General features: G+C 36.7%; 1 protein-coding gene across 1 annotated transcript in view; it reads right to left on the bottom strand.

The window, feature by feature from the left end:
* The window catches only part of IL2RA (interleukin 2 receptor subunit alpha), a 39,649-nt gene extending 21,293 nt beyond the window's left edge, over positions 1-18,356 (bottom strand). The window contains exons 1-3 of the mRNA XM_056800644.1: positions 18,248-18,356; positions 12,674-12,862; positions 8,335-8,431 (exon numbers count right to left, since the gene is read on the bottom strand). Of these exons, the coding sequence (XP_056656622.1) occupies positions 8,335-8,431; positions 12,674-12,862; positions 18,248-18,356 (395 nt within the window). The remainder of the gene's footprint in view (positions 1-8,334; positions 8,432-12,673; positions 12,863-18,247) is intronic.
* Between the last annotated feature and the right edge of the window lie 219 nt (positions 18,357-18,575).

The raw sequence follows: 18,575 nt of genomic DNA, 5'->3' as shown, positions 1-18,575 counted from the left end.
TCCCATGGCACTGAAAATCAAACCTAACAATAAGACAGAGCCAAGAAATCCTCCTGCTGGACTCAATTCAAAAGGTAGGCCCCCAAAAGCTGGAATTTGAGAACACACGTGTTTAAGGGGGAAGGTCCCAGGCCTCCCCTCCCCTCCCCCCCCTCGAGCGCTAAGCCTCCAGCAGCAGTGGGAACCTCTGGGTGCAAAAATGTGCTGGTCTGGAGGGAGTACCTTAAGGGCAGGGCTGTGCCAGGCTCAGAGTGTCAAACACAGGCGGTAGGGAAGGAGCTGGAGAGGGAGTGCAGAGTTGGCAGCCTGGTCAAAGCAAGAGAGACAATCCATATTGCTTCCCCCTTCCAGGAGTTTTTGGCCTCAGGGCACATCCAGCCCAACTCAGATGAACTTAATCCCATCAAAAGTCTTCAGAGGGCAGGGAAGCTAAAGCTCCAACATTCCTCCCCCCACAGATTGATGGACTTTAATCCAATCAAAGCCTCCAGAGGACAGGGAAGCTCAAGCTCCAATACCCCTCCCCCAAACTGTGAGATCTCCTGAGAAAGCTCCAAGAGGGGAGACTGACAGAAAACCCCAAAACCAAAAAAAAAAAAATGAGAGGAGCAAGAGAACAGACAACTACAGGGAACAAAGAAGGGGTAAATATGAGTAAACATCAGAAAAAGAAAAAAGAAATTACAATTGACAGCTTGTATACAGGCAATGAACAAAGAACAAAAAGAACAGAGAAGGAGGAGGGAACACCAAGCAATAAAACAGAAATCCCAGCGAATTGGATACAGGCTTTGGAAGAACTCAAAATGCAATTCAAAACACAATTAAGAGTGGCTGAAGACAATTGGGAAAAAACTTAAAAATTAAGATAAGTCACCTGGAAACAGAAAATAGTTTCTTGAAAGCCAAAATCAATCAGCTTGAAAACGATGCAAATGAGATGAAAGATGAGGCAAAGAAGATGAAACATGAGGCAAAGGAGATGAAAGATGAGGTAAAGAGGATGAAAGATGAGGTAAAGGAGATGAGAGATGAGGTAAAGAAAATGAAAGATGACCTCCAAAGAAAATCAGACCAGAATGAGAAGGATGACCAAAAAGACAGGGATGAAATCCAGTCTTTAAGAACCAGAATATAACTAGAATTAAGTGACCTCACAAGGCAGCAGGACACTATAAAACAAAGCCAAGAGAATGAAAAAATTGAGGAAAATATGAAGTACCTCATCCACAAAACAGAAGATTTAGAAAATCATTCCAGGAGAGACAACTTAAGAATCATTGGTCTACTGGAAGACCATGACAAAAGAAAAAGCCTGGATACCATACTACAGGAAATTATCCAAGAAAACTTCCCTGATATTCTAGAACAAGAAGGTAAAGTGGAGATTGAAAGAATCCACAGATCACCTCCTATACTTAATCCCCAACTGACAACACCTAGGAATGTTATAGCCAAATTCAAGAATTATCAGTCCAAGGAAAAAATATTACAAGCTGCCAAGAAGAAGTTATTCAGATACCATGGAACCACAGTGAGGATAACACAGGAGCTGGGTGCATCTACACTGAAGACCGAAAGGTATGGAATATGATATTCCAGAAAACAAGAGAACTAGGTCTATAACCAATAATCAACTACCCAGAAAAACTGACTATTCTTACAGGGGAAAGTATAGTCATTCAACAGAAATGAAGAATTCCAAGCATTTTTAAAGAAAAGACCAGACATGAACAGAAAATTTGATGCCCAAGCACAAAACTCAAGAGAATCATCAAAATGTAATTAAGAAAGAGGGAAAAAAGAAAAACAAAACAAAAAAGAAAACAAAACCTTTTTTTAAAGAGACCCAATAAGTTAAAAAGATATGTATCCCTATAAGAAAAGAGGTCATTGGCAACTCTTAAAAATTGTTATTATCACCTGGGCAGCTAGAAGAATTACACTTAGAAGGAACAGTGACAAACTGTATAAGATGAAATGTCAAGACATAAATATGTATATAGATATATGTATGCATAAATACATATACATGTGTATATATATATATATATACACACAACTAGAGCTAAAAAAGAGGTCAATACTAAAATAAACGTGAAAGGAAACAAAGGGGGGTAAATTTATATGTCAGAGAGAAGCTCATGGCAGGAGGAGGGGGAGAATATCAATACTCTGGAAGGGTAAAGAGACTGGAGATAGGAAATACTCAACTCTTATGTGCACTGAAATTGACCAAAAGAGGGAAGGACAATCCAATCCATTGGGGCAGAGAATAGATTTGAGCCCTATAGGGAAATAGAAAGGTAACAAATGGACTGGTGGGGAGGGAAGCAGTACAAGGGAAGGAGAGGGTGGGGGGGTAGTATTTTAAAAAATACTGCAAAGAAAACAAAGGGGGGAATAAGAAAGGAGAGGGGTATAAAGGGAAGTAAAATAAGGGTGGGAACTAGGGGGATGGATTAAAAACAAACATTGATGTAGAAAGAAATAGTGAAAGAAGAAAAAGCAGGACTAGGAGTAAAAATCAAAATGCTGAGAAATACACTGCTGGTAATCATAACTCTGAATGTGAATGGAATGAACTCACCCATAAAATGCAAGCAAATAGTAGAGTGGATTAGAATCCAAAACCATACCATATGCTGTCTACAAGAAACACACATGGGTTAGGTAGACATGCATAGGGTGAAAGTAAGAGGATGGAGACAAATCTATTGGGCATCAACTGATAAAAAGAAGGCAGGGAACACAATCATGATATCTGACAAAGCCAAAGTAAAAATAGATCTGATTAAAAGGGATAGGGAAGGTAATTACATCCTGATAAAAGGTAGTATAGACAATGAGGAAATATCACTACTCAACCTGTGTGCACCAAATGGCATAGCATCCAAATTTCTAAAGGAGGAACTAGTGGAACTCAAGGATGAACTAGATTGGAAAACTATACTAGTGGGAGACCTGAACCTTCCTCTATCAGAACTAGATAAATCAAACCAAAAAATAAATAAAAAAGAGGTAAGAGAAGTGAGTGAAATCTTAGAAAAATTAGTTAGTAGATATATGGAGAAAAATAAATAGGGACAAAAAGGAATACACCTTCTTTTCAGCAGCACATGGTACATTCACAAAAATTGACCATGTATTAGGGCATAAAAACATTGCAAACAATTGAAAAAGAGCAGAAATAATAAATTCAACCTTCTCAGATCACAATGCAATGAAAATAATAATTAGTAAGGGTATATGGAGAGATAAATAAAAAATAATTGAAAATTAAACAATATGATTCTCCAAAACTGGTTAGTTAAAAAACAAATCATAGAAACAACTAATAATTTCATTGAAGAAAATGACAATGATGAGACACCCTTTCAAAACCTATGGGATGCAGCGAAAGCAGTACTCAGGGGGAAATTTATATCCTTGAGTTCATATATTAACAAACTAGAGAGGGCAGAGGTCAATGAATTGGTCATGCAAATTAAAAAACTAGAACGTGAACAAATTAAAAATCCTCACATGAAGACTAAATTAGAGATCCTAAAAATCAAAGTAGAAATCAATAAAATTGAAAGTCAGAGAACTATTGATTTAACAAATAAGACTAGAAGTTGGTATTTTGAAAAAACAAATAAAATAGACAAAGTACTGGTCAATCTAATTAAAAAAAGGAAAGAAGAAAACCAAATTGAAAGTATCCAAGATGAAAAGGGAGACCTCACCTCTAATGAAAAGGAAATTAAGGCAATCATAAAAAAATATCATGCCCAATTATATGGCAATAAATATGGCAATCTAGATGATATGGATGAATATTGACAAAAATATAAATTGCCTAGACTAACAGAGGAAAAAATAGACTACCTAAACAACCCCGTATCAGAAAAAGAAATTGTACAAGCTATCAAAGAACTCACTATGAAAAAATCTCCAGGTCCAGATGGATTCACAAATGAATTCTATCAAATATTCAAAGAACAACTAATCCCCATATTATACAAACTATTTGACAGAATAAGCAAAGAAGGAGTTCTAAGAAATTCCTTTTATGGCACAAATATGGTACTGATTCCAAAGCCAGGCAGGTCAAAAACAGAGAAAAAAAAACTACAGACTAATATCCATAATGAATATAGATGCAAAAATCTTAAATAGGATACTAGCAAAAAGACTCCAGCAAGTGATCATGAGTATTATTCACTATGACCAGGTAGGATTCATACCAGGAATGCAAGGATGGTTCAATATTAGGAAAACCATCCACATAATTGACCATATTAACAAGCAAACTGAGAAAAATCATGATTTTATCAATAGATTCAGAAAAAGCCTTTGATAAAATACAACACCCATTCCTTTTGAAAACACTAGAAAGTATAGGAATAGAAGGGCCTTTCTTAAAAATAATAAACAGTATATATCTAAAACCATCAGAAAACATCATCTGCAATGGGGATAAACTAGAAGCCTTCCCAATAAGATCTGGAGTGAAACAAGGATGCCCACTATCACCTCTATTATTTAACATTGTACTAGAAACACTAGCTGTAGTGATTAGAGAAGAAAAAGAAATTGAAGGTATTACAATAGGCAAGGAGGAGACCAAATTATCGCTCTTTGCAGATGACATGATGGTCTACTTAAAGAATCCTAGAGATTCAACCAAAAAGCTAATCGAAATAATCAACAACTTTAGCAAAGTTGCAGGATACAAAATAAACCCACATAAGTCATCAGCATTTCTATATAATTCCAACACAGCTCAGCAGCAAGAATTAGAAAGAGAAATTCCATTTAAAATCACCCTAGCAATATAGAATTCTTAGGGATCTATCTACTGAAACAAACACAGGAACTATATGAACACAACTACAAAACACTCTCCACACAGTGAAAACTAGATCTAAACAATTGGAAAAACATCAATTTCTCATGGGTAGGATGAGCTAACATAATAAAAATGATAATCCTACCCAAATTTATTTATTTATTTAGTGCCATACCCATTGAAGTAGCAAAAACTTTTTTAATGAATTAGAAAAAACCATAACAAAGTTCATTTGGAAGAACAAAAGATCAAGCATATCTAGGGAAATCATGACAAAAAATGCGAAGGAAGGAGGACTTGCAGTCTCAGATCTCAAACTGTACTATAAAGCAGTGATCATCAAAACTATTTGGTACTGGATAAGAGACAGAATGGAGGATCAGTGGAATAGACTTGGGGTGAGTGACCTCAGCAAGACAGTCCATGAAAAGCCCAAAGACCCCAGCTTTTGGGATCAAAACCCACCATTTGATAAAAACTGCTGGGAAAATTGGAAGCCAGTATGGGAGAGATTAGGTTTGGGTCAACATCTCACACCTACACCAATATAAACTTGGAATGGGCAAATGACCTGAATACAAAGAAGGAAACTATAAGCAAATTAGGCGAACACAGAATAGTATACATGTCAGACCTTTGGGAAGGGAGAGGCTTTAAAACCAAGCAAGAGCTAGAAAAAAAATCACAAAATGTAAAATCAATAGTTTTTGTTATATCAAATTAAAAAGGTTTTGTACAAACAAATCTAATGCATCCAAAATTAGAAGGGAAGCAAAAAATTGGGAAACAATCTTCATAACAAAAACCTCTGACAAAGGTCTAATTTCTCAAATTCAAAAAGAACTAAACCAATTGTACAAAAAAACAAGCCATTCTCCAATTGATAAATGGGCAAAGGACACGAACAGGCAATTTTCAGTTAAAGAAATCAAAACTATTAATAAACACATGAAAAAAGTGTTCTACATTTCTTATAATCAGAGAGATGCAAATCAAAACAACCCTGAGGTATCACCTCACACCTAGCAGATTGGCTAACATGACAGCAAAGGAAAGTAATGAATGCTGGAGGGGATGTGGCAAAGTAGGGACATTAATTCATTGCTGGTGGAGTTTTGAACTGATCCAACCATTCTGGAGGGCAATTTGGAACTATGCCCAAAGGGTGATAAAAGACTGTCTGCCCTTTGATCCAGCTATAGCACTGCTGAGTTTGTATCCCAAAGAGATAATAAGAAAAAAGACATGTACAAAAATATTCATAGTTGGGCTCTTTGTGGTGGTAAAATATTGGAAAATGAGGGGATGCCCTTCAATTGAGGAGTGGCTGAACAAATTTTGGTATATGATGGTGATGGAATATGTGATTGTTGGTGGTGGAATATTGTGCTCAAAGGAATAATAAAGTGGAGGAATTCCATGGGAACTGAAACAACCTCCAGGAATTGATGCAGAATGAGAGTAGCAGAACCAGGAGAACATTGTACACAGAGACTGATACACTGTGGTACAATCGAATGTAATGGACTTCTCCATTAGTGGCAATGCAGTGATCCTGAACAACTTGGTGGAATCTATGAGAAAAACCACATTCAGAGGAAAAACTGTGGGAGTAGAAACACAGAAGAAAAACAACTGCTTGAATTCTTCGGTTGAGGGGATATGGTTGGGGAGGTAGACTCTAAATGAACATCCTAATGCAAACACCAACAACATGCAAATAGGTTCTGATCAAGGACACAAGTAATACCCAAAGAAATTGCACATCATCTGTGGGAAGGGTGGGTGGAGGGGAGGAAGGGAAATAATGTGATTATTGTCACCAAGGCATAATGTTCTAAATTGACTAAATAAATTAATTAAAAAAATAAGAATGTGGTTGGGAAGAAAACTCTAGACCCTGACCTGCACATTTCCTTACTTCACTTTCACAAAGAATACTGAATGGGGATCAATGGAGACACTCTGATAATATTCTCACTGTTACTGCTCATCTTTATGACTTTTTTACTTCATCTTTTATCCTGGCTATTACTTAGTGGAGGAAGACAGACCATACCTAGCTTTTACTTTTCACAAGGGTTCTTTTTACAATTTTTTTCTTCCAGGCACATAGATACAGAACCAATGACTAAATTCCTTGTGTTTGATTCAAACAATAGCAGCAGCATCTATTTTTTTTTCCAGTGGCCACCTTCATTGTCTTGGACTGGGGAGCTTTTGATTTGGTGGAAAGGCACTGGGACTAGAGCTGGGAAAAGTCAGTTAGACTATTATAACCCTTGAGCCCACCAGGATACATGCGTGCTCAGGCTAATAATGCCCCCAATCTGGGCTTTTCCATCCTCTTACCCATAGCCTCTTGCTTGGGTGGCAAGTTAAAGTTTATTGGGTCCTTGGCCTTTATTTCCTATTTTTTTATTAGACAATTCAGAAAATACCCTCATTACATTGGCCCAGATTATCCTACTACCCACTCTTCCCCCCTAACCTTTACCTTCTGTCTTAGAATTGATTCTAAGTATTGGTTCCAAGGCAGAAGAATGGTAACGGCTAGGCAAATGGTTAAGTGACTTGCCTAAGGGTCACACAACCAGTTAGTGTCTGAAGGCAGATTAAATTCAGCACTTCCTTTCTCTATGCCTGCTTCTCTATCCACTAATCCATCTAGTTACTTCCTATCCTACTGCCTTTTGATAAGTAAGTCTCCCATATTGTGTCCCACAGAATCTTATATTGGCTTTTTGTCTAAAACTCTATGTAATTTTGATCCTTGAGGGGCTCTGTGCCTTCTAATGGAATACCATTGAATATTTGCATGTCCAAAATCACTCCATTGTGTGCTACCCTTGGACAAAGGGCAATGGAGGCCACTAACCAAGACCATTGCACATTGGCTTCTAATTTCTTCTTCCAATTATGAATAGCAATGGAATTTTGTTAAGGGTTCTCACTGAGTAGTGCCTTTGGTCTTCATCTGAACCCTTCTATTCCTTTCTGCACTAAATTCTCTTTGTAGGACACTTCTGCATTGATCCTTCTCACACACTCTATACTTCAGCCAAATTGGCCTTCTGGCTGCTCTCTTTATGTGACATTCTATCTCTTGTCACAGTGGTTTGCAAAGGTTTGGAATGACCTTTCATCTTTATATTTGTTACTTGGAATTTCCATCTCTCTTCAAGGCCATCTCTAATGTATTGAGACTTTTCCTGATTCTCTCAAACTTTAGTACTACTCCTCTTCCCTTATTGTTATTACTTATTGTGCACAAAACTTCTATTTATACATCTGGGAAAACATATATTCCCTGAAAAGTATAAATTCCTGCCTCGTTTTTGTGTTAGTATCTTGGTACATAGTAGAGGATTGACAAATGGTTCACAATTGATTGATTGAAGTTATGTGGGTAGCTGACAAGGATATTACCCAGGTCCATTACCTCTTCTATTAAGTCTTTTTCCATTTCTGTAAAAGATCTGTGACAGTACTTGACTTACCATCTTTTCCTCCAGATGATCCAGACCAGAAAGATTATAAGGTTAATCAGGAAGACACAAGCAGCAACTGCCAAGGAGATACAATATAAATTGGAGTCTATTAGCTTATTGTAAATAGCAGTTAGCATGAGCATGGTGGACTAGGCAAATATTCTTTTCAACTAAGTAGCTAAGCAAGGATTCTCCAAAGAAGGAAATACTTTTGATTGACTGTTACTCCTTCATCCAACTTTGAGTAGAGTAAAAAATATAGGCTCTCTCTACTGGCCTTCTTGGATATTTGACCTGAAGCTATTAGGGCTGGGCTGGGAAGAAGGAAAACAGCTTTTTTCCCATGGGAAATGCAGTGATATCATCCCTATTATGCTGTGCTTGAGAAGACTGAGAGAAAAGAATTCAGAAAGGTTCAGAAGTCCAGCACACCAAGATAGAGAGTACACTAAACTTGGACCTTTTAACATTGAACTTATTTTCCTCCTCCAATGCTGGACATTATTTATGCCAGTGGCTTCCAGACTTGTGACAGTTGAGCTAGTCCATGGAAAAGCCCATTCATGTCACCCCTCTTCCAAGTCCAGCTATCAAAGAAGGGAGGGAGTCATGTCAGTATAGGAAGGGAGATGATGAGTAGCTTTTAGACTAAAGAGGGAAGCCAGTATAGAACCCAGCCAAGGCCAGCTCAAAAATCTTAGCTTTACTTTTTATATCTATTAGTATCAAACTAATTCCCAGGATGATCCCAGTCTTTACCTTCACACAGATTTAAGGGCTGATGAACAATATCTTGATTGATCGTGGGCCTCAAGGTATATGCTAGTGGGGAATGGAAAATTTGAAGAGAATGGGGAAAGAGACACAGATGCAAGATGAATACCCAACTATTTGCTGCCCCTGGGTACATGTGTGGATGCCCAATGATGATAATCTTTGATGTGCAACTGTTATACTTAATCGAACATTTTTTAATGTTTATTATTTTGTTAGTCCTATTACCTAGTACCCTAAGTATTGGGTAGAATGGAATAAGATTTACTAACATATTTATTTTTATGTTTTAGAAATTCATTTAAATATTATAAATTTATTTAAATTCAGTAGGTTACTGCCATTATAAAAAGCACCCTACAACAATGCATACCCCAGAATGATTTCTTTCTACTTCACTCATGTTGTTTCATTAATGTATTGGCAAAATTATATGCTCGATATTGTTTCCAATGAACAAATAGATATTAAACATTTACTATGAGCTTGGCATTGTGCTGAACACTGAAGATAGAAATGCTAAAATCCCCTCTAAAAAAACACATACAAAATATATGAAAAGTGATGTGGAGAAGGACTATCAATTAGAAGAATCAAGAAACACCTCTTGATGGGGGTGGCACTTGAGCTGAGTCTTGAAGAAACCAAAAGGTAGAGATGAGATAGAACATTCCTGGCACAGGGAAATAGACTTTGAAAAGGCACAAAGCAGGAGATAGAATGTCAAGCATAAGGAAGATCAAGTAGGTCAATTTGCCTGGAGTGTAGAGTATGTGAGAAGGAATAACATGTAATTAGTTAGGAAGGATATGTTGAAACCATGTCATGAAGGACTTTAAAGGTCAAACAGTGGAGTTTGTACTCTAGAGATAATAGGGAACCACAGAAACTTACAGGAGTGATGTAGGGTTTAGATCAGACTTGGGATTTAAGAATATACATTTGAAAGTGGTGGGAAAGAGGATAATTGAGAGAAAATGTGTTCAGGGAGACCAGTTGGGAAACTCTTGCAGTAGTTCTGATGAGATAACGTGGACTTGGGCTATTATAGCACCGATGTGAACAAAAAGAAGGAAATAGATGGAAGAGTAAGTGATGTAAGTGAGATCAATAAGATTCCACAACTGATTGGATGACAGGGAGAGTGACTGAGAAGGAAGAGTTGAGGATGATCCTCAGGATGCCAACTGGCTGACTGGAAGAATACCTGTCCCCTCATTAGGCATAGAGAAGTTAATTTTTAGGTAACTCTTGATCTAATAGGAATCATCCAATATTCTTATGAATGATTCACTTTTTTTGGTTCACCAAATTTAGTATCATCCCTTTCATTAATTATTCCCATGGTCCCAGGATTGTTTCACTCTTCACAAAATTTTATGGGCCAGATTTTCCTGACCAGAAAATAAAGGTTAAAAGTTGTAGAATGCTATTTCTCTGATTCTCTAGTCATATTCTTACCTTATCATCATTCTTGCCTTCACTTATATTTACCTTTGTCCCCTGGACTTAAAGGGCATTCTGCTGTTTCGAGTTAGCTCTCTAGCCATTGGTTGACTATGGTTGGAGAACTGGCTATAAAATATATTATTAAAAGTTATTTCTCCATAAGAGTTGTGCTAGAATCTGGATCTGTCCCTAATTTTGACAAACATTACGTGGTACATGGATGGGTATTTTTAACATGTTTAATAAATGATCTTAAGAGACAAGTATTATACAAAGAAAAATTTGACCCACCTGCTATCTTATGTTCTGTAGTAAATGAAGGTTGCAGTATCTCCGTGGAAGCTGTGGAAAAGAATAGCTGAGCATGTTTTCTAGGAACTATAATAGATGGAGAAAAATCTGTTATTCTAATTTTAGCAATTATCACAATAGCATGGGTCAGTATGTTAACTAATGGTCTAGAAAGTCAATGGACTGGGAAAGAGAGGCAAGAAGATAGATAGTAGGTATAATTCCCTCCTCTCAATCTCCCAACAATTGCTACACTTCATCTCCAAGGGGAAGGGCCCTTCACTTTTTCATAAGGAGTAATTTAACTTTTCATTCTCTTAAAATCTTGTGGGGGTAGAGAAGAGAAACAGAAACATAAATGAAATCAGAGTAAAGCAGAGGGTACTAACACTTGCTAAATCCCCAGCCTTGTTGGGGTTTCTCTTAAGTGGAAGGGTTGGCTATGCCTTCAAGCTGTGTAATCTATTATGTCACTCTTCAGAGTTTATTGATATATCACAATGTATCTGCTCAAAGCATTTTACTTAAGCAAATCATTTTTTGCTATCTGTTTCCTAGTATTACCATCAATATGTTCTCTCTGTGGACAGGTGGTACCTGTTGTGCTAGAAGTGGTAACCATTGAGGAAAAGACAATGGTGAGACCTGAACTTTAGGAAAGTCATTTTGACACTTGTGTGGAGAATGGTTTGGAGTAGATCTTGAGGTAGAAAGAATGGCAATATTCCAGGAGAGAAGTGAAGAAGACCTGAATCATGTGTTAATAAAGAAAAGGGGATGTATTCAAGTGATGCTGTCAAGATAAATTTGGCAACAAAATTTTCTGTGTGAGATTAGTGGGAGTAAGGAGCTGGAGCTTAGGAGAAAGACTAAGTAAGGGCTGGCTGTAGACATGGGAGACATGTGCTTAGAATTCATCATTTAATTTTTGAGGCTATTAAAGGCACTAAAGGAAAAGATAAGGAGGAAAGGAAGTAGGCCAAATATGGACTCTTGGAGGGCATCTATAGTTAGTAGCTGTTAAGTAGATACAAATCCAATAAAACAAACTCTATCAGAACAGTAAAAAAGGTAGGGAGAAAAGCAACAGAAAACAGTTTTACAAGAACCTAGAAAGAAATATACAGGAAAAGGTGATTTATAATGCCAAATATTTCAGAGAGGAAGAATTGAGGACTGAGGAAATAGATTTGGCAGTTAAAACATCATTCTTAGCATCAGTGAGAGAATTTTCACTTGAATGATGTGAAGTCATAGAGATTTAGAAGAGTAAGAGGAGAGTAAGTAGAGGCACCTAGTGTACTGATTTCCCAAAAAGTTTAACTTAGAAGGAGAAGAGAGATAAAGAATAACAGTTAGTAGGAATAAGTAAGCATTTTTTTAGGGATGGAAGAGACTTAAGTTTATTTGTATAGATCAGAGGATGAATCTCTGAAGATGAGACACACAGACAGACAATCCAGACAGACAGAGATAGAGAGAGACAGATAAAGAGACAGAGAGACAGAAACAGAGAGAGACCAAGAGACAGAAGCAGAGAGATGCACAAAGATGGAGACAGAGAGAGTAATGATGATAGGACCTAAGAAGTCATCTGAATAATCAAAACTATTTAGTATTTAAACTGAACCTCAAAATTGTTGGATATTGGCTTAACACTTTACATGTTGGTTTATTTATTTGTATACTATTTCTGTATACAATATTGTTAGTAACATGTAAAGTCATGCTATTGGCTATAAGAGAAATCATGTATTGGGCTTCAGATGTATGTATGGAGGAGTTGGGGAGAGGATAGGGATCCCAAAAGTGACTAGAAAAGGACCATACTCACTGTCATTGGTGCATTTTAGATGGGGTTTAGTCCATGCTGGTTTCCCATGGATTAACATGCAGGTACTCTCAGCAGTACCCCCATATTTAACTGTTTCAAGACATTGGTATTGAAGTGTCTGTCCCACCACAAACTGATAACTCTTTTTTTCATTAGCATGTTTCCAGGGCACAGGCTCCTTGCAATGACCTTAAAAAAAGAAAAAAGAATTTCTGAGCCAAAATTGAAGATAATGTTGAGAAAAGCTATAAATGACTTTCTACCTAGAAGATGGATACAGAGATGGGGTCTTGGTTCTTACTCATTCCTGAGTTCGCAAAGGCAGTTATTTATTATTTCTTCCTTATTGGAAGAACATTTATTTTTCTTAGTTCTAGTTTAGGAACTTTTCAACTATTATTTATATATAATATTCAGCACATGTTAATACAAGAAAAAGAACTAAATAAATTTTTGAGATTTTTATCCCAGTGTGAAACTATGATGCTTCTATCACATGTTAAGTTTTTGAAAAAAAAATGTTTGCATGTTGTATGTGCTCTTGGCCAATATTCCCCATTATTAGATATATACTTGAGAGTTAGACTTCTTATCTTTGCAGCTTAGCACCCACTACAGTGTTATAATAATAGATACAATATTACAGCTCCAACAATTAAAATCTCAACCAGGAGCAGTGCAGAGTATAGCCATTTCCATACATTCTCTGGGATTATAAATGTTTGTCCAATTTTGGTCATTTTACTGAAAAGCCAGTTGTTAATTAAGTTGTGTGCTGGCTGTAACCACATTTTTTTAGGTGTTTGGGTGTGGTCCTTTTAAAAGTTTCAATCTAATTAACTTCTTCTGGGTGAAAGGTCAGAGCCAGTCAAGGCTAAAACTTAATACAAACATTATCTCTAACAGGGATCCTTTCTCCATGTTTTTCTCACAGCTACTTAAAAACACTCCAGTCAGTATTGCCAGTGAGGATCGGCTAATTGGATTGTTTGTTCCCTAAGCAAGGGAGATTTAGAAACAGCTCTCCCAGTTAGGACCTTAGGGCTCTGTTGCTAAGATTAAAACAGCTATGTTCTATCTAATTTAAGGAGAGAGGAAAAAAAATCCAAGATTTAAATTTTGTTTGAGAAGAATTTCAGGAAAAGAAGTTTGCTAAATCCTTGAATCCAGAAGAATGAACTCTTCAAAGAAAAATGCTTGCATAAACCTACACTGCATCAAGAAGATCCAGAATGAATTTTTGGGTGCAATCGATTGAACAAAAGGGGATTGAACATTTATCATAAATGTACACTTTTATGCCAAAGGGGACTGCCCCCTAATTTGGCTTTTTGTCAATGCGCCTCACAAAACCTTGGTTTTGCTTCTTCTCTTTTCTATTTCTCTCTAACTATTATAATTTCCTCTTAGAAAGTGAAATATTGTATACATCTATAGTTAGAAGTTTTTGACTACAAGATGATTCTGTTAAATGATCAATGGGGAGACTAGTCTCCCAATGGTCATCAGGGGGGGATTGTGAAGATTGGATTTAGCTCTCCCTGATTGTAACAATGAAGGCACTTAGCTCTTCCTTGATTGTGAAGATTGAATTGTAATCCTCTGTCTATTTGTTAATTGAATCCCCAGAAATGTAAGCATAGTACTTGAAGGTGAGTGGGAAGATCTGCTCATGTTAGATCTGATGACCAAGGGTGTAAATCTCCTACTTAATCATGAGGTGGGAGGTCTGTGACCCACGTGTGTGATAATGGGTAACAAATTAGAATAGACTAATTGCCTTCTGGGCAGTCCTAGAGCAGAGCATCTGCTGTGATTGGTAGATGTGAAATTTAGGGGAGGTGACACAAGAGAAAAAGATTTTTAAAAAGAGGACCATGGAAGGGATTCTAAGGATTTGATTGAGATCTCTGATTCAGAGTTGGACTGGAGGAACTGGACCCCTGGAGGAACTCTTGCAGGAGACCTCAGACTGCTTTCCTTTTAGACAGTCACCGTTGGTTAGTGAAAGGCTGACTTAGTGACCCCACCTTTCTGGAGGTGTGAAGCCTCCAGGAAAGGTCCATTATCTTGAGACTCTTTTCCCCTGGCTGGGGCTTAGAATTTCTAACTGGTATCAGTGAAAGCCAGAGCTCGCTCTCTCTCTCTCTCTCTCTCTCTCTCTCTCTCTCTCTCTCTCTCTCTCTCTCTCTCTCTCTCTCTTTCTCCCCTTTTCTCTCTTCCTTGATATCTTCTCTCTATTGTAAATAAACTACCATAAATTCCATTTATTTTAGTAATTCATTTTGGGATTTAGAAATTAAATCCCCAGCCACCACCTATATAAATATTCAGAGTCCAACCAAATAAAATTTAACTATATATATATATATATGCATATATATACGCACACACATATATAGTAGGAATTTAATAAATGGCTCAAATGAATTGAAGGGATGAAGAAATCACATTTTTAAAGCTTTATTTTTTAATTTATTAAAAAAATTTTTTTCCCCAGGGTTATACGATTCATGTTCTCTCCCTCCCCTCTTCCTTTCCTTCTGGAGCTGACAAGCAATTCCACTGTTATATATGTGTTACCACTTGATATCTAGGAGAAATCACATTTTAACAACTAAGCTAGATTTTTTTAACTTAAAAAATTTTGATACAATAAATAAATTAGAAATGTACAATAGGAATAATTTTACTTGAACTTAGCACACACAAATTCAGGAAAGTGCAATTGGCAATAGAAAAAAATGAAGGTAGAAAAGTACATAAAATAAAAAATTTAATTGATTATTAAATCTGCCTGGGCATAAAGCCTCTCAGAAATTCACCCAATCTAGCTTGATAACTCACTCTGAGAAGTCTTAGTGTGAGTCATATTACATTGTTTTGCAACAACCATTAGCATCCTCATCAATATTTCCCTGGAGGTCTCTCTTGTAAGAAGTTCTGTCTACTTCAGAGCAATGCTTCTTTTTGTTTAATTAATGCTATTTAATTATTAATAATGACCCCAAAGTACAAGAAAAGTAATGCTAGTAGCTCTGATAAGCCTAAGAAAAGTAAAAAAGTGAGTAGGTACATTTGCATAAGGAGTTGTTATTAAGTAATGGGGTTTGCTATTATGTACACTTTTTCAATTTACAAAAAGGGTCTTCAAATGTATTGGTCACTTATTATGAGATCCTACTGTAAATAAGTGGAATTATTGGTGGAAAGAGCCTTTAACTAACAACAATTTATGTAGCACTTTAAGGTTTGCAAAGTGGGAAAAGGAAAGGAATAAGAATTAATTCGCTGTTTGTCAAGCAAGACTAATAATTCCTATTAGATCAACTCTTTGAGGATCAAATGAACCATATTATGCCTATTCAAATAAATCATGCCTAGATCTCTACCTATGTACTTACCTATATCTTTATGGAGCCCTTGTTTCAAAAGCTTTTCTAAAGAGGATGTAATAACGATTACTGTCGTTTTAAGCCCAAGGTTGTTCTCATTCTATGATGTGCCAATCCTTTTAGAGTCAGGATGCATGTGAGTTTTGACTTAGGCTTAGGAGGATATATGAGGAAGTGTTTTGGGGGAAACTACGGAGAAGATGGGGAGAAAGACAGTGAGAAGAAATTTCTTTCTTGGAAAAAAACTCTCTCTACTGTTATTTTTTTGAGGAAATATTTAAGGAGAATTTTATAAGGAATGAGTTTATAAAGTGATATTTAAGAGTTATGACTTGAGAGAAGCTGAAGAAATTATTTTCCTGTTATGGCTGGAGATAAGTTGGATAAGAGAGAAAGAGGAACAAGGGATTTTTTTCCACCAATGAAAGCCCTTTTCTTTCTTTTAATGAAAGAAGAGAGAAAACTCGCAAAATACTGTATAAGTATTATTAGTCCAAAGCTCTTTTCATTGATTATTCCATTTAACTAGAGGTGTGATTTATTAGTTAACCCAAGTAAAATAAATGTGTCACCATGGTTTCAGAAGTAAAGAGAAAGTATCTGGAGTTACAGGAAAGATTTTAGGTGAATAATTTGATTGTGATCTTTCTCATAGCTAAAACTGTAAATAGTTACTTTTGTATTTGTTGGTATTAGGATTATTTGCTTTGTAAATAAATTATTTATTCAGAAATTTTAATACAGAATACTAGGAGATTAAAGGATTTAATATATAGAAAGATATGAATAAGCATTCTTAGGAAAGGAGATTTCAAAATAGATATTAAAAGGAACCTTTAAGTCTAGAGAAAGAGGACAAAAGCCCCTCAATAATCATTGTATTGGGGTAGTGTGATAGACAGATATCCAGAAAGTCCTGGGTTCAAATTCATCCTCTAAAACATTCTGTCTGTGTGGCATACTAGAACTTCTAAATTCTCAGTATATCAAGCAATTTTTCAGGCCTATAAGTTGATAGGAGGAGTTTCTTTACTGGAAATTCCCCTTTTCAATGAAATCATAGACCAAAAAAATAATTAGTCACTTTCAATTATTCTATATATTTTGTTTCTTTGACTCATGGTAAGGCAGATATGGTGAGGACAGGTAGGAAGGCAGACAGAGACATTACAGGAAATACTAAGAGTCAGAGAGCTGTGGGGAATGAGTAACAAGGGTTGTTAATGTAGAGAGAAGCATTGAATATGCCTGAGTTTCTTATAGAATCATAGCTTTGTGCGTTGGGACAACCAGCAGCTTCTGTGAATTTCAATTTGCTCATCTATGAAATACTAGCAACTATTTATTTCACAAGATTGTTGCAAATAAGAATTAGCCCCCAAATTCTATGAAATTGTGTTATTTTTAATTCAGGTCTGCATTCTGCCTCCAACCAGGTCAATAATTAAGGTGTACAAGAAAGATAATTTCCTTTCCAGTTTTTAAGTGCCTTCAGAACTGGGGATTCCACCATGTAAGAAAATACTACTTTTATTAAACCAAACTCTTTCTTGCTCATAGTTTGATCCTTCGCAGTTATAAATTTGTCTGAGACAGTGGTAGACATTTCCTGAAAAAGTCACTAAATCAGTTTTTTTTCACATATAATATCTTCAGAGGAGGTGAACAGATAATGTGATATTCTAAGCCAGGGGTCCCCAAACTTTTTACACAGGGGGCCAGTTCACTGTCCCTCAGACCATTGGAGGGCCAGACTATAAAAACCTAACCCTAACCTAGCAACAGTGGGGAATCTCCTCCCCCAGATTGCCACTCACCATGCTGACATCTTCCATTGTGCAGCCACATAATCCTTGGCTAAGGCACCACAGAAAGGATTATGTCACCAGAAGTAGTACTGCATGCCAGTGACACCATGCTTTGTGTGCTGCCACATATAGTGCTCCTCTCACTGACCACCAATGAGAGAGGTGCCCCTTCTGGTAGTGTGGTGGGGGCTGGATACATGGCCTCAGGGGGGCCACATGTGGTTCGTGGGCTGTACTTTGGGGACCCCTGTTCTAAGCCTTTTGTCTTCAAGGAAAGTATGCTGTGTACTTAGGAGAAGGAAGATCTCTACTGCGGGGGGGGGGGGGGGACTCAATCAGAAAATTCTGTTATTACCATCTCAATTTCTTACTTGTGAGGTTATAGGTTGACAGTCTGTTCTCTGTACTTGTCTGTTTTCCAGGGTTAGAAGGAGCACTTGTAACATTCTGTTCTTCATGGCTCCCAGGAGCTGTGTACATGTGAACAAAAAGCAAACAAACCCGTAACTTGAAAACTATTAAAAAATTCATTCAAATTTGTGAAAATACGTATTCAACAAGCTGAATGCTTCAATAATTCTTTTTAGTCTTGTGACAATAGTAACAACTCAAGCAGTTATTTATAATTCCTCTCATTTGGATGTTGATGATTGCAGGTATCAAGGGATGAAACTCGTCCAGGACAAGTAGGGAAAGGAA

The sequence above is a fragment of the Monodelphis domestica genome, chromosome 5 (genome assembly GCF_027887165.1).
Source record: "Monodelphis domestica isolate mMonDom1 chromosome 5, mMonDom1.pri, whole genome shotgun sequence".
Lineage (NCBI taxonomy): Eukaryota > Metazoa > Chordata > Mammalia > Didelphimorphia > Didelphidae > Monodelphis > Monodelphis domestica.
The sequence above is the reverse complement of the archived record's forward strand: the minus strand, read 5'-3'. Positions and strand labels throughout refer to the sequence as shown.